The 15,798-nt window shown below is 43.8% G+C and overlaps 2 protein-coding genes across 3 annotated transcripts; one reads left to right on the forward strand and one right to left on the reverse strand.

Annotated features, from left to right (window-relative positions):
* The first annotated feature begins 775 nt into the window (after window positions 1-775).
* LOC310812645 (UDP-glucuronosyltransferase-like) lies at window positions 776-9,987 on the forward strand. Of its 2 annotated transcripts, none has more exons than XM_083681290.1 (5): window positions 776-1,699; window positions 6,193-6,324; window positions 7,580-7,667; window positions 8,168-8,387; window positions 9,106-9,987. In XM_083681290.1, exons 1-5 carry the CDS (start codon window positions 830-832, stop codon window positions 9,392-9,394), a joined length of 1,599 nt encoding a protein of 532 aa, XP_083537416.1. In that variant the 5' UTR covers window positions 776-829; the 3' UTR covers window positions 9,395-9,987. The 2 variants fall into 2 exon arrangements, with proteins under 2 accessions (XP_083537416.1, XP_083537417.1); XM_083681291.1 differs by lacking the exon at window positions 776-1,699 and adding an exon at window positions 3,749-4,758.
* A 2,756-nt stretch (window positions 9,988-12,743) lies between these two features.
* LOC310812948 (uncharacterized protein) lies at window positions 12,744-15,777 on the reverse strand (the record flags this gene model as incomplete). Its single annotated transcript, XM_083681713.1, has 2 exons — window positions 12,744-14,951; window positions 15,773-15,777. 2 exons carry the CDS (start codon window positions 15,775-15,777, stop codon window positions 13,658-13,660), a joined length of 1,299 nt encoding a protein of 432 aa, XP_083537839.1. The 3' UTR covers window positions 12,744-13,657.
* Window positions 15,778-15,798: the final 21 nt, after the last annotated feature.

Raw genomic sequence — 15,798 nt, forward strand, 5'->3', positions numbered from 1 at the left:
TCTGAGAGCGTGTCTGATCACCGCGAGGTTACCATGAAAGCAGTGGTGTGAGATAAAACGGGAGTTTTAAAAGTAAAGCTTTATATACTAATAAAGTCCAATGATAAGCCCTTGTCGAAGTCAAAGACTCCTGACCCAATGAACCGCGGAGCAGAGTGATGAACCGAGTCTGGTGGTTTAAGAGCTGAGGCTGCTGTGTGAATGTCAATTGTGTCACCATAGTGGAGGACAGGGAGGAGCGTGGCCTGGACAATCTTCCTCCCTTTCTCAAAGGTGAAGCAGGACTTATTTCTATACAAAAAAACTCTAAAATTCTTGATCAGTTTCTCAACATGCATTTTAAAGAACAGTTCATGATCAATCCAGATACAGTACCCGGGTACTTATAATGAGGGACTTCAGGGTACAAATGTGCAGATCACTGTCATCAATATTACAGGATCAAACAGGCAACATTCAGACAGTTGTTTACACAATGAAAATGGCCCTGTATGAGTTTATGATGAATAAAACTTCCACTCAGGGATTGAGTGGAAGGTATTCTCAACTTTTGGAACACTTACTCTGAGTCCAATACTGGTTTACAGCATTTGTATTATTCTCCTACAGGACAGAGGGAAAAAGCCACCCCGGCTCTCAACATGTTTTGTTTAATTTGTAATCTTGCCTTGATTCCTGCCTAATGCCTGCCCCTCCTAAACTGTAAGCATGATGACTCAGCATTTTCTATAAGTACACATGTTTCCTAACCTCCCTTGATACAGTGTAGCTGAGCATTCATTATTTTTCACTCTACTTTTGTGTTGCTGAAGGGAACGGTGCCTGAACCATGGCTAAAGGGAGGGTGATTTTCGAGTTCAGAGGTCAAGGGCTGCTGCTCCTCTCCCTCTGTTTGGTCTGGGTTCAGGCAGGAAAGCTGTTGGTGGTACCATCCGACGGCAGCCACTGGACGGGCCTGAAGCCCCTGGTGGAGGAGCTGGGGCGCAGGGGCAACCAGGTGGTGGTGGTCATACCAGAGGTGAGTGGCAGCATGGGTCCCTCGGCTCACTGTACCACCCTCACCTTCCCAGTGCCCTACACCAAGGACCAGCTTCAGAAGATCCAGAGGAGCAACCTGGACCAACTTATGAGCCTGGACCAGTCTAACGCTCTGATGAGGATGTGGTCCTACTTCAGGACCCTGGAGGTGCTCCGAAACTACACCCGCAACGCCTGCGACAGCCTGCTCTACAACCGGGAGATGATGCAGACTCTGAGGGATCTGGAGTTCGACGCCATCCTCAGCGACCCCTTCGAACCCCTCGGAGTCATCGTTGCAGAGTATCTCGCCATCCCATCCATCTACTTTCAGAGCGGCCTCCCGTGTAGCCTGGACTTTGTGGCCACCCAGTGCCCACTGCCCAGCTCCTACGTCCCATACCGTTTCTCGCACTACACCGATCACATGACCTTGGGGCAGAGGACAGTCAACATCGTAAGGGGCCTTCTGGAGCCCCTGTCCTGCAGGTACCTGTACTCTGCGGTGGACGAACTGGCCTCAGACTTCCTGCAGAAGGAGACGTCTATGGTGGAGATGATGAGCAAAGCGTCCATCTGGCTCATGCGCTCTGACTTCGCCTTCGAGTTCCCCCGACCTCTGATGCCTAATATGGTCATGGTTGGTGGGATGAATTGTGAAGAGCCAAATCCTTTGCCTCTGGTAGGTACCAGTAGTTAAAATATGGCGTAAAAAATGTAGATTAAACCAGGGTTTTTTAAATCTGGTGCATGTGCTGCTTAAATCTGGTCCGGGGTTTCTTAAATCTGGTCCTGGTCCAGAAGAGGTGAATTTCAGTCTCCGCTTGTCACTAACCCCTGATGCAACTAATCTTGAACACATAAATCGGGTGTGTTAGTGCTGCACTAGGAAACAAAGGCCCTGTGTCCAGGGCCAGGATTGTCTTTGTTTACTGTGAGATTAGTCTAGCTATACAGTACCAGTCAAAAGTTTGGACACACCTTCTCATTCAATGGTTTTTCTTCATTTTTTATTATTTTCTACATTGTAGATTAATATTGAAGACATCAAATCTATGAAGGAACACATATGGAATTATGTAGTAAACAAAAAAGTGTTAAACAAACCAGAATATGGTTTATATTTTAGATTCTTCAAAGTAGCCACCTTTTGCTTTGATGACAGCTTTGCACACTCTTGGCAACGTGTGTCCAAACTTTTGACTGGTACTGTAGACTGGTACTGTACAGTCTAGACTCTAGAGTCTGTAAAAACCAACATAGTCTCCAACTGAACACGTTCTGGGGAGTCATTTCTGCAGACCAAGGAAATACGATCTGTGTGCACATGTTATCTGACTATACCAGCGTTTGACCGCCTGTTTTGACGTAAGAAACATAAAAAACGTAAAATATGTTGCGTAAACTACGTGAACTACGACTTGCGTGGCGGTCAGGCAGTACTATTTGAGAGGTTAAGGTTAGGCATCTTAATTTCGTAATAAACAGCCCTCTTAATTTCATTCACATGAAAACGACAGGATCTGTTTACAGAGCACAGGGGAAATGGCCCGTTTAGACTCCCAACGTTACGTTTTAGAGAATATAATACCCAAGGCATGTCATTTGAAGTGTGCTCAGAAATTATACTGTTGGTTAATTGTGTTCTTAGTGTGGTCACTTTCCATTTATTCTAAGGACCATCATCTCACTGAAAACAGATGGTCAATCACTGACATCAAAGTAGCCTAATTACTGAGTGTTGGATTGTCCCCGGGGCCGGCTACATTCCACAGCTCGTTGTTTACTCTGTAATATATATACATTACTACTCTGTAGCCTCCTGACAGATATGCAAACAAACATAGAAACAACTAACATTTAATTGTTATTACATTGTTGAATCATTTCGCCCCCAAATCAATATTTACTACTATTAGTTTGTCTATTGTAATCGTAATGATGTTTTCAGTCAGTATTACTGTAATTCAGTCCCGATGTCTTTTACCATACCTAACGTTAAAGGGTATACAAAATACAATACAATACAAATGTGCGACAAATCTAAAGTATCTGTGTCAAAGTTCTCTGAAATGATGTTAGCACAGGTAGTGTTGGCTCTGACAGGTGAAATTCCTTTCCGTATATCATATAGTTGATGTTATCTCTGCCGAGTGGAGGTGTGGGTGTTTGTTTCCCGAGACAGATGGCTTCGCACGCCACTGGTCTTTTTGAAGCGCCTGTGTGTGCGTGTGAAGCTGTTTTGGGTAGGAGGAGACAGGGAGGAGCAGTAGGTAATGGGCCAGTTTTCGCACGAAACATGAGGTAATCCATGCAAGTGTGCATGGCCACCATGACTTGCATGTGCTGCTTAATGACTTTTACATTGCTTTTCCTTTTAATAACAAGTCAGGGTGTATTTTGTTCAATTGACAAAATACTGTTTATTTTATAGAAGAAACCCATAATTCAAGACTCAGTATATACAGTATACAATGGTAGTAATACCAGAATATTGTACGTTTTTCTAAATCTTTGTGTGAAAAAACTTGTTTATTAAACAATTTCTGGTGTAGCTTTAAATAAATGATTGTATCAAAAGCTAGCAAATCTTTCACCTAAATTCTAATCTCTCAATTGGACATAATAAATAATTACTCTGAGAGAATTCAGCCAATATGGACTTTACACCCTTCCTCCGTCCCGCCCTCCCTTCCTGTTGAGGCTTATATAACAGTCTGCCTGCACAAGCATTTTTTACTCAGGCAGAAGCCAAAGACACACACACACACACACACACACACACACACCCTTTAGTCTAAGAGCACAGCCCCCTCCTAATTTCAGCGAAGTAGTATCCTTCTCACAGTGACACTGCTCACACTGCCTAAAGGAGGCATGGGTAGAGGGGTGTGGGTTCCTGCTCTGCGTGGGCTGCTGGTCTGGCTGTGCTGCTGCACTCTGGGGCCCGTGCAGGGGGGGAAGGTGCTGGTTATGCCCGTGGACGGGAGTCATTGGCTCAGCATGAAGCTGTTGGTGAACGAGCTCTCCCAGAGGGGCCATGACATGGTGGTCCTGGTGCCAGAGACCAGCATCCTCATCCAGGGATCGGACTCCTACAGGACACAGACCTTCCACGTGCCTTACACCAAGGCTGAGCTGGAAAGCAATATGGACCAGCTGAAAGACAGCGTGTTCGCCAAGAAACCGGGTATAATGGACATTTTCGTCAACGTAGAGAGGTTGGTCAACATCACCACCATGCAGGTTAGGGGCTGCGAGGGGCTACTGTATGACCAGCCTCTGATGCAGCGTCTGCGGGGGGAAGGCTTCGAGCTCCTGCTTACCGACCCCTTCCTCCCCTGCGGCTCCATCCTGGCCGAAACCTTCTCCATCCCTGCTGTCTATTTCCTGCGTGGGATGCCCTGTGGGCTGGATGACCGAGCGGCCCAGTGCCCCAGTCCCATCTCCTACGTCCCGCGCTTCTACACGGGCAACACAGACCGCATGAACTTCCTCCAGAGGTTGAAGAACACGATGACGTTCGTGCTGGAGTCTTACTTGTGTCAGGTCATGTATAGAAGCTTTGACGAGCTCACCAGCAGGTATCTAGAGAAGGATATGACTTACAGGGAGCTCATTGGGCAAGGTGCTATCTGGCTGCTCAGGTATGATTTCAGCTTTGAGTATCCGAGACCCAGCATGCCCAATATGATCCACATTGGAGGCATCAATGGCGGCAAGAGAAGTCCACTACCGAAGGTGAGTCTTTGGAAAGGATGTTAAAACATAGAACTTAGAGTGGGCATCGTGCATGTTATGGGTCCGGGTCATGCAACAAGGTGTGTATTTGCTTGTTTGTGGCTGAGATTGCGTAAGGTACAGGTATTATATGCCTGGAAAGTATATAAATAATGCAAATAAAGTGCAAAAATATAAGGATACTGTAAAAACAAACACAGAAAAAACACAAAAAAACACAGGCGTAAAGTACAACATTTACAATAAATCTTTGCTCAATTGTTCAACGCTCAAATGTCATTTTCTGAATTGCAAACTTTCTTCTCCTTTGCCTTGTGATCTGAAAATACATTTAGAAACACTTAGTCCAGAGTACTAGAACTATAAATTCAGTAATATGGAGTGACTTTCTCCAGAGTGCTATGGGAATCATGCCAAACATACTTTCATAACTGTTCTTTGGAGAGTTTAAAACCACTGGACCACAAGACAATGGTCTTGTTCGCAAAATGTCGAAACAGTTCTTTTTGGAGATGTTTGCAAACCACATTCTTGAGCTTGGGGAGAGCAACAATGACAGTTCATGCTTAATAATAACAATAATAATAATAATAATAATAATAATAATAATAATGCATTTATTTTGTGTAGCGCTTTTCTCAGTACTCAAAGACACTACATCCCATGGAGAGAACAAGAACACATAGATAAATAGAAAGTAAAACAAAAGCACAAATAAAAGTAAAAACAACTATAAATAATAGTTAAAGATTAAAAGCAAGTTTAAAAAGATGGGTTTTGAGGGATCGTTTGAAGGAGGAGTGTGTGCAATAAGCATTAGTTTGGCAATGCATTGTTTTGAGAGAGAAACAGCAGGCTGCCATAAACAGGCCATGTTCTAGGGAGAGCTTCATCCACCCACTCTCGTCCTCTGGAAACCTTCAAAGCAGGCACTGAAACCTGAGCCAGGAAAAGCAGTTTCTCCCCCCTGGACTCTGGCCATGGTAATCTAAGAAAGGAACTGAGGGGCCTTATTGTGTTAGAGAGCGCTGAAGGAAGGAGGACATTGTTGTTTTTTCTGCTGTGATTGTTGTATAGGACCCATGCCTTTATCTTTTATGAACAGAGGGCATGAGAAATTTACCTGACCTCCTTCGATAACGTCAGTCTCCTGAAGTGAATGTTAGACTAAAGAAACCAGTGAATACTTAAGTATTGATGCATTGTGGGGCGCTCAGTGGCGTAGCACACTAAGGCGCATGCCATGTCATCGCAAGGTCCCTGGTTCGATTCCGGCCATCGACATATCCTGCATGTCATCCCTCCTCTCTCTCACCCATCCTTCCTGTCGATCTCTACTATCTCTGTCCCAATGAAGCAGAAATGCCCTAAAAAAACATTGATGTATTGTGTTTGTTTCATGTGACCTCTGGTTTCTCCCCTCCCTCCCTGCAGGACGTAGAAGAGTTTGTAGAAGGGTCTGGAGAGGATGGGTTTGTTGTCTTTACCCTGGGATCCATAGTGTCCAAGATGCCAGAGGAAAACGCCAAACAATTCTTTGAAGCCTTCAGGCAGATTCCTCAAAGGGTAAACTGGCCTTAACTCTAATTCAATGCAATACCACTCTATTACAGTACAACTAGACATTCAAATTGTGAGTGCAACAGAATATGTTTACATGAAACATGCAATCCTTTCAATCTTAGTGATGCACATACCTTCTCAGTTCAATTTTGTTTGCTAATAATTTTTTTAGTGGGTAGTTCTTTTTATTGGATAGATATCCAAATGATCACTGGACCAACCCAGGCCACATTGTTTGCTAATTCTGAGGAGGGACCTCCATTAGCATCCTCCTCAGACCGGATAATCATTGTCAATAACATAAAACGTATGGTCATCTACAGTACCAGTCAAAAGTTTGGACACACCTTCTCATTCAATGGTTTTTCTTTATTTTTTTTCTTATTTTCTACATTGTAGATTAATATTGAAGACATCAAAACTATGAAGGAACACATATGGAATTATGTAGTAAACAAAAAAGTGTTAAAAAACAAACCAGAATATGTTTTATATTTTAGATTCTTCAAAGTAGCCACCTTTTGCTTTGATGACAGCTTTGCACACTCTTGGCAAGCTGTGTCCAAACTTTTGACTGGTACTGTATATCCGATTTATTAGGGTTGTAGGTTTCTAACAATAAGAACATGTTTACGACCACAATCCCTTGTGCAAGCATTTTGTGGCCCATTAAGATCAATCTTTGTTTTCCTATGCTGTGTTAGTTATTAATGCTTGTATGCGTAAATTCCTAATCAATCATCAGTTCTCCGAAACAGAGAACAACTCTTTTGTCCCCTGCCTTTCTTATCTCTTAGGAATGCTAACTCGCTTATCTTGACTGGTATTTGTGCAAGAGCCGACGTTAAACAGGGCCGGTGTTAAACAGGGCCGATGTTAAACAGGGCCGGTGTTAAACAGGGCCGGTGTTAAACAGGGCCGGTGTTAAACAGGGCCGATGTTAAACTGGGCCGATGTTAAACAGGGCCGATGTTAAACTGGGCCGATGTTAAACAGGGCCGGTGTTAAACAGGGCCGGTGTTAAACAGGGCCGGTGTTAAACAGGGCCGATGTTAAACTGGGCCGATGTTAAACAGGGCCGATGTTAAACTGGGCCGATGTTAAACAGGGCCGATGTTAAACAGGGCCGGTGTTAAACAGGGCCGGTGTTAAACAGGGCCGATGTTAAACTGGGCCGATGTTAAACAGGGCCGATGTTAAACTGGGCCGATGTTAAACAGGGCCGATGTTAAACTGTTTGTGCTGTTTGTGTCTCAAGGTTCTGTGGAGATACACAGGAGCCGTGCCTGAAAACGCCCCAAAGAACGTCAAACTGATGAAGTGGCTCCCTCAAAACGACCTTCTAGGTTTGTTTGGCTTCTCACACATTCTAGGAAGAACACATGGGCAAGGTTTCAGGATGGTACTTTTTAAAGTAAAATACACAACACTAAGTTAAATACAGTGGTAAGGTATAGAGCATCATATATTATATCATAAAGTTATTATCGACCTAAAAGGTTGGTTCAGGATTTTTCAACTTATAGTCAGATGTTTAACTGTTTAACTCACTAACTGCCAATAACACCAAGAGTCCCAAGTGTTTTATGTGGTGTTTACCTAGCGACAATACTTTGATTGGCTACAAAATGAAGCGTCATAATTGATGCATTTTTGGTGAGTAAAGTCACCCGTGGCACTCTAGAATGTTGACCATTTGGGTGACTTTATTCACCCTCGACAATAAAATGAGTTAAGTTGAAAAATCCTGAACCAACCCTTTAATGTCATGGGAATAATAGTTAAGTTAATTAAGTTTAGTTTAATTTGATTCTGACTCTTGGTGGATGTGTCCTTCTCCGTGTAGGCCACCCCAAGATCAAGGCCTTCATTACCCACGGAGGGGCCCATGGCATCTATGAAGGGCTCTGCAACGGCGTGCCCATGGTGATGGTGCCACTGTTTGGAGACCAGGGGGACAACGTGCACCGCATGGCTGCCAGAGGCGTGGGGGAGGTCCTCAGTATATTTGACCTGACCTCAGACATCTTGTTGGAGGCCCTCAACAAGGTCATCAACGACAAGAGGTTAGACATTGTGTTATATGAGGAGATTTTCAAGTAGATCAGGGGACAGTCTTATTCATTTTGTCCAGATACAGTAATAATAACAATACATGCCATTTAGCTGACGCTTTTATCCAAAAGCGACCTACATCGCAATGAGTGCATACATTTCAGTATATATGGTCCCAGCGGAAACCGAACGCACAACCTAAGCGTTGTTAGCGCCGTGCTCAACCAACTGAGCCACAGAGGACCACAGCACACATAGACTTGTGGGCTTAATTAAGCTGCACATGAGTACCCTTATCGACAACTTTTTTGTAATTTTCATATCATCACTGTGTTGAATATTGGTCAATAAGTGTAGCATGGTGCAAAACGTTAATGAATATCAAATGAGTGTCCTCCACCGCCTTAACAGATGTTTTACACCTATTATGGGCATCTTAAAGGGGGCAGGTAGTCCAGAGGTTAGGAAGGGCAGCCAGCAATTGGTAAGTTGCTGGTTCGATTCCCCACCCCAGGAGGCAGAGGGATGTGAGCTGGTGACTGAAGGGTTGCTGGCATCATATGCCTACCTGTGGCACTTAACCCCCAACTGGTCCATGGGGCGCTGAACTATGGCTGACCCTGTGCTCTCTCCTAGGGGTGTGCATGTGTGTTGTTTCGGGGGGGGTTGTGTGCAATAAATATCAAATAAAGCATTTGATTTGAAATGTGCCCTATCTTGTCTCCATAGTTACAAAGAGAAGATGATGAAACTCTCCGCGGTGCATCTGGACCGTCCTGTAGAACCTCTGGACCTGGCTGTCTACTGGACCGAGTTTGTGATGAGGCATAAGGGGGCGGAGCATCTGAGGCCAGCGGCCCATGACTTGAACTGGATCCAGTACCACAGCCTGGATGTCTTCGGCCTGCTCCTTATCATAGCGGCCGTTGTTGTTGTCGTGACGGTTAAAAGCTGCTTCTTCTGTTTCCATAAGTGCTGCGTGAAGAGGACTTTGAAGAAGAAGAAGAAGAACGAGTGAATTTAGGCAGTAACCTTATGTTTTATAGGCTGTAAAAACAATGTGTTGGGAAATTGACACCAGACAGATATTTGCCAAAGAGTGTGTGTGTGTGTGTGTGTGTGTGTGTGTGTGTGTGTGTGTGTGTGTGTGTGTGTGTGTGTGTGTGTGTAATGTCTCAGAGTATAGTCAGATTAGTCAGAGTAACATAATGGAATTGGCTCTAATACCAGGAAAACTGACACATACATTAGATAAAGGTCAAGTACCACATCAGGTTGGGATTACAGGGTTAGGGTTATGGCTTGGGGATGCCTAACCTAACCCTAACCCTAACCCTAACCCTAACCCTAACACATTTGAACCATAATTGTCATCCATAGCCTTGATATAGTTGATGTGATTTAAGAGACTGTCTACCCAAATAGTCTGGTGCACCAGAGGAATGATTCAAGCCTATGTTTGCCTTCAAAACAAATTACCCTCATCATTTTGTGTTATACAAAGAGACATCAATATATCTGTAAATTGCTTCTTTTTGAATTGTGATTTTAATTTAGTTTTTAAAATTGTTTAAACAACAAATAAAAAACATTCTTGTCTTTGTCCCATAACTGTTTATGTGGCAGCTGTATGACTTTTCATATACGATATATAAAAGGAGGAAGCATGCAAAGTTTATTAGAAATTATTTAAACATTGTGTTGGAAAGCATTTATGTCAAGAGGAACTTTTGTGTCGAGACAAATATTTTGAACACACTGTAACCTGTAACTGTAACTGAACCTGGAAATAAGCATTTAACAGCATTTAACGACATTTCAACTGAATGACCAAAAATGTCCAAATCCCTGCAATTCTTTGCATGGGATTTGTTAACTCTTAATTGGCGAACTTGACACCATAAAGAAACATGACATACATGAAACAAGCGCTAACTAGAGCTTTATATCCTGCTGCTGTTGTTTTTGAGCGGTGAGCGGGCTGAGCTTCTTGATGATGCAGGAGGCAGAGCATGACACCAATCCCCTGAGGGATATATTGGGCTGGCAGATTTCACTGAGAAAGGCAGTGACCAGGTGTGTGAATGTACCGCACTTCCTTGTTTAGCACACAGTTAAACTGACCAACATATCCTGGTATTTGAACGTATATGCAAAATAATGCATTGCATGGTTGCTCATTATGCGTGATCACATATCCTATCTTAGTTTCATCGCTGGAGACAGACTCAGAGCTCACCTGACAGGTGGTGGTGGGCGAAGCTACAGGGTCAATATGTCCCATCTAGCTGCAACCACAAGACGGGATAATTTAGGGTATTTTGGCAACTCAGGATTCTGAGACTGACTGTGTATATTTGTGTTGTCCTGTGTTTGACAATTCAGCGCCTTCACTTGGAGATGTTGTCAGCAAGGCACCACACTGAGGCGAACCGCCAGGTTATCCTTAACAACAGTGCTGTGAAACAGATGTCAAGCTGTCGCAAGCAGTCACCGCCCCGCAGTTCGACTTGCTCCGACCGAGCCTCGAACGACCTCTGGCTTGCCGACACACGTGACCATCTCCTCAAATACCCGAGGTTAACCAGCTATCGAAAGGCTAGCAGTTAGACAGCAGGTTACAGGTCACACTCGCTGAGGGGGAAAGTGGGTTGTGGCACAGGGATTATCAGCCTGTTCTGTGACTGCGGTGATGTCAGTAGGGTCACCGTGCCATATCGTCAGCATACCCTCCCCAGCCAGATTATTATTAGAGTGCCAGGATTATTTATTTACCAGAAAGATTCATGATATAGCCTACATGACTGCATCTTGAAATGGAGAATTCCCTGATGAGGAAACATTGAACACAATCTAAATCAGCCTGGTTCAATGTTCCCATCTAAGATGAGTACGGCCACATATCAGAAGGCCTTCTGTGGCTCAGTTGGTAGAGCATGGCACTAATGTGAGAAAACGTGTTCTTTATTTGAAGGAGAAGACAAACTACTTCTTACTTTTAACTATTTATTTATATGTCAGAATTCTAGGCTTGTACAAGGACCACTTTTGGCGAAGAAAATCACAGTCAGCAAGCTGTTAATCTGTAACCAACCTTCCATAAATGGATGCATTCAAACAGTCAAACAAAGTATTTACAGTATACAAAATGATTGTGATTGGCTATTTGGTTGGGGAGGAACCGCGGTTTAGACTTGGCATCCCTTGTTGTTCACGGGCTGGTCACACCATTGTCCCATCTGCGGAGTCAGCACCCTGTAAGAGATAAGACAGCTACTGTAAGATACCTATGTCCTCCCTAGCCTTTCCTCCCTAGCCTGGTACTTTCCACTATAGCTCTTTGTGTAAGCGTGTGTTGCAACATCTTTCTTGATGACCTGGCTTAACCTCTCCATGTATTAATCCAATGTACTATGGGACTAATGCTTGATCCATCTCTCATTTATCAACAGGCCATCACATTAGTAAATTTAGCACACTGCAGTAATGTATTTTTATTATAGCAATAATAAACTGTTTTTATAAAAATAATTTCTAACACTAACAACGCTTAGGTTGTGGGTTTGATTCCTGCTGGGACCATGTATACTGAAATGTGTGCACTCACTGCAATGTAAATCGCTTTGGATAAAAGCGTCAGATAAATGGCTTATATATCATATTAGAAGTCAACAGAATCAGGCTGGATTCATTGATTGAACATTACCATGCCTATACCCCCATCTAGTGGACAATGAACATTAGAACTCCTTACAAAGCGTTCATTTCACAGATATACTTCTCTTTGCAGTGCAAATAAAACACCCAAATCAGGATCTTCTACTTACACACAGTTATGGAAATCATTTGTGTACAGCAGTAATGATTGCAACTGGGTTTCTATATTTTTTTCTAAATATACTGTACTTTAATGGCAATTTCCTTCAGAGTTTTTGAAGATATATACATAACTAAGGAGTTATTGATATGATTCATATTTGGTCACATAGCTGTTCTATGACCAAAACTAGAGTTTCCCAATGTGGAGATGACACTCAGATTCTATCAGTGGAGGATGTAGAAAGCCAAACCACATTGAACACATTATTAAACTCACCTGTATATTATGTATGTTCTGTGACTGTCCTCCTATATTTTTATTTTAATATTTTGGACATGTAAAGTGCTTTGAGTCCATGAGAAAGTGCTATACACATTTAATGTATTATTATTATTATTATTATTATTATTATTATTGACACAGAGAGTTGAATTCTGATTAATTCATTTACACAGTGACAGAAGACTGAGTTGAAGACGTGACCCTGAACCATACACATTTAATATATTATTATTAGTAGTAGTAGTAGTATTAAATGATTCACAATGACAGAAGACTGAGTTGAAGACGTGACCCTGAACCACACACATGCCTGGAAGAAGATGAAATAACCTTTAACCTGTTAAATCCAGAGACGGGACATTTATTGTCGTCAAAATGGAATGCGATCTCTAGGTTCTGAATATTGTTTTCATTACAAAGACAGTAAATGGAATGAGGAAGCACCACAATAACATTGTAAACTGGTTTTTGGAAAAATGGTTAAGAGCTCAGGTTTGTTATACATTAGGTCGTACATTAAAAATGTTTCATTACTTGAACCAAGTTACACAGAAGCTCAGTAGTTCCACCTAGTGGACGAGAGGAGGAACAACTTGTATGCAGCAATTCTACGTGGTTGCTTTTTAATCTGCAGATTTTGCATTGCATTAGTTTACGATGGAATTAGAATATATTTGACTAGAGACTTTCTATATCACAATGCCAGTAAGCTTCAAGATCCAAGACACATGAGACATGCCCTCAGACAATAGTTGCATAAATGGACTTTGCAAATGCCATGTAATCAAATACCATGTAATCAAATACCTTGTAATCAAAAGAGAAAGTTCCTTCATTATAGGATCAACGTCCTATAAATTCACTCACAGTGCATGTCCAATTTTACATCTACCATGAATAAACTTTTGACAAATCTGTTATTAAAGACACAAAGGATACAGTGAAAACCTCTAAATATAAATGATGAACAAGCCTTTTAAAACACAACAATGTCAAAATGTTAAAGACATCATCATAGAACAAGAATAAAACAGAGCACGGAGATAGTTATTAATTTATAGACAAAGTCTTTAAAGGATTTTTTACAAGAGCTGAGTGTTTTTGTATTGAAAGTAGCACAATGGTATTGTTCTGTAACCCAATTCCGATTTCTGATTTGGTGCATGGTTGTGTATTCATTCACTCCATCTTACTCTTGGCTCTTGTTCGGGAGCGTGTGATGACCTCTGAGAAAAGAGGCAGAGTGGACATGGATGAAGGAGAGGGAGGAGAGGGAGGCGGAGGCACCATAGGAGGTTTGACATCTTCCTCCTCCTCCTCCTCTTCCTCCTCCTCCTCCTCCTCCTCTTCAACCTCCTCATCGTCATCGTCATCGTCATCGTCACCCCTATTCTGCCTCAGGTGTTTTTCACAGTGTCTCATGAAGGTGACCATCTTGGCAAACGTCTTGTTACACACCTTGCAGTGGTACGGCCTCTGTCTGCTGTGCAAGCGCATGTACAGCTGCAGGTAAGAGGAGCGCACGAAGGAGTGGCAGCAGACCCCGCAGCGGAGGTCCTCCGGGGTGCCGTGGGTTTTCCCGTGCAGTCTCAGCGCCGCTGCGGACTTGAAGCTCTTGTCACACCTGTCACAGTGGAAGCTCTGCTCGCCTGACTCCAGGGCCTTGTGGGAGAGCAGGAGGGCGGAGGAGCAGAAGGCTTTCCCACACTGGTCACACTTGTAGGGCCGCTCCCCTGTATGCTGTCGATAGTGCATGATAAGCCCTGCCTTCTGGGTGAAAGCCTTGTCACACTGGGTGCACCTGAAGGGCTTCTCGCCCGTGTGGAGCCGCCGGTGGGTCTTGAGGTGGGAGGCGCGGCCGAAGCTCTTGCCGCACTCGGGGCATTTGAACGGCCTGTCGCCGCTGTGGATGGTCTTGTGGCGCATCAGGTGGCAGGACTGCCCGAAGACTTTCCCGCAGACGCCGCACCTGAACTTCCTCTCTCCTTTGTGCGAGCGCAGGTGCAGGGTCAGGTGGGAGGAGGAGATGAAGGTCTTGGCGCAGAGCGGGCAGTTGTACGCGTGCTTGTCCATGCGGGCGACGCGTGCGGGGCGCAGTCGGCCCGAGGGGAGGCCGGTCCGTTTGGCGCAGGACGGGCATCTGGACGCCCTCTCATCTGGGTGGAGGCGCTGGTGTCTGGCGAGGGCTGAGGGCTGGGCGAAGGTCTCTCCACACAGATCACAGGTGTACGGACGTTCTGTAGAAGCTGAGGACCTCCTGTGTGTCTCTGACTCTGGCTGCCGGCTGAAGGTGCATCCACATTCTGAGCATAGGTGTGGCCTGGGGGTGGCTGGTGCCACAGCTTGGCCCTCCTCCTCACTGGCCTCATCCAGCACAGTGCTATCAGGAACCACGGTGGGAGAGGAGTAAACATAGGTTGTCATGGCGTTGGAGCTAATGGTTGAGTTTGTGTGTGTGTGATCCTCTCCACGCCTGAAAGTAGAAAACATAGTGCTGTGTGATTGTTTTTGATAGTACAAACTTGTACGATTAACAACTCTATTGAATGTGTGTGTGTTTGTGTGTGTGTGTGTGTGAGAGAGAGAGAGAGAGAGAGAGAGAGACAGAGAGAGCTGAGAGAGAGCTGAGAGAGATGATTTGGACCACAATGCCTCATAGTATACTGCGTAAAATGCGCAAGAGGCAAATGCATTGTATTAATTGAACGTGTGCAAATACACTGTTTATGCTACTGGTCACTAGTGATTTGTAATTCGTTTTTTGGTCACTGATACTGTTCTATAACGACGAAGTCAAGAAGGGAATATAGTAATTCGATTTCAATGCATTGTTCATCTCCGAACCATGTTAGTGTGCCGGCAAGAATTGTGTCTCAATCCAATTGACGGTCACTGAATTGTGTACATTCTCACGTCGTTCATGTCATTCATGATATGAATTTGTGTACGTTCTGTGGCACGACGATAACCACAGTTCATTTTCCATCTTCGTCTAGTAACATACACAGATAAAAGAAATATGTAGCCGCCCGTACGCATTGAGGAGCGGCCATCATGGCGGACGCACCCGCTCTCGATTATCCTAAACGATTACGAACAGAACTAGACATCAATTACATTGAAATGTTAATACAGTATGACAAGGTTTCCCTACAAAATACACCATGATACAGCCATACATTACAGTCTATGTATGTGGCACTACTTACAGCGCACCTCCAGCTGAGCTGAACAGGGGTGTGTTTCTGAATGTGGACGCGATAAGGAGTTAAAGGGACAGAAGGAAAATCTTACTTCATTACTAGAAAACTGCGACGAGA

This window comes from Argentina silus (genome assembly GCF_951799395.1).
Source record: "Argentina silus genome assembly, chromosome: 12".
Lineage (NCBI taxonomy): Eukaryota > Metazoa > Chordata > Actinopteri > Argentiniformes > Argentinidae > Argentina > Argentina silus.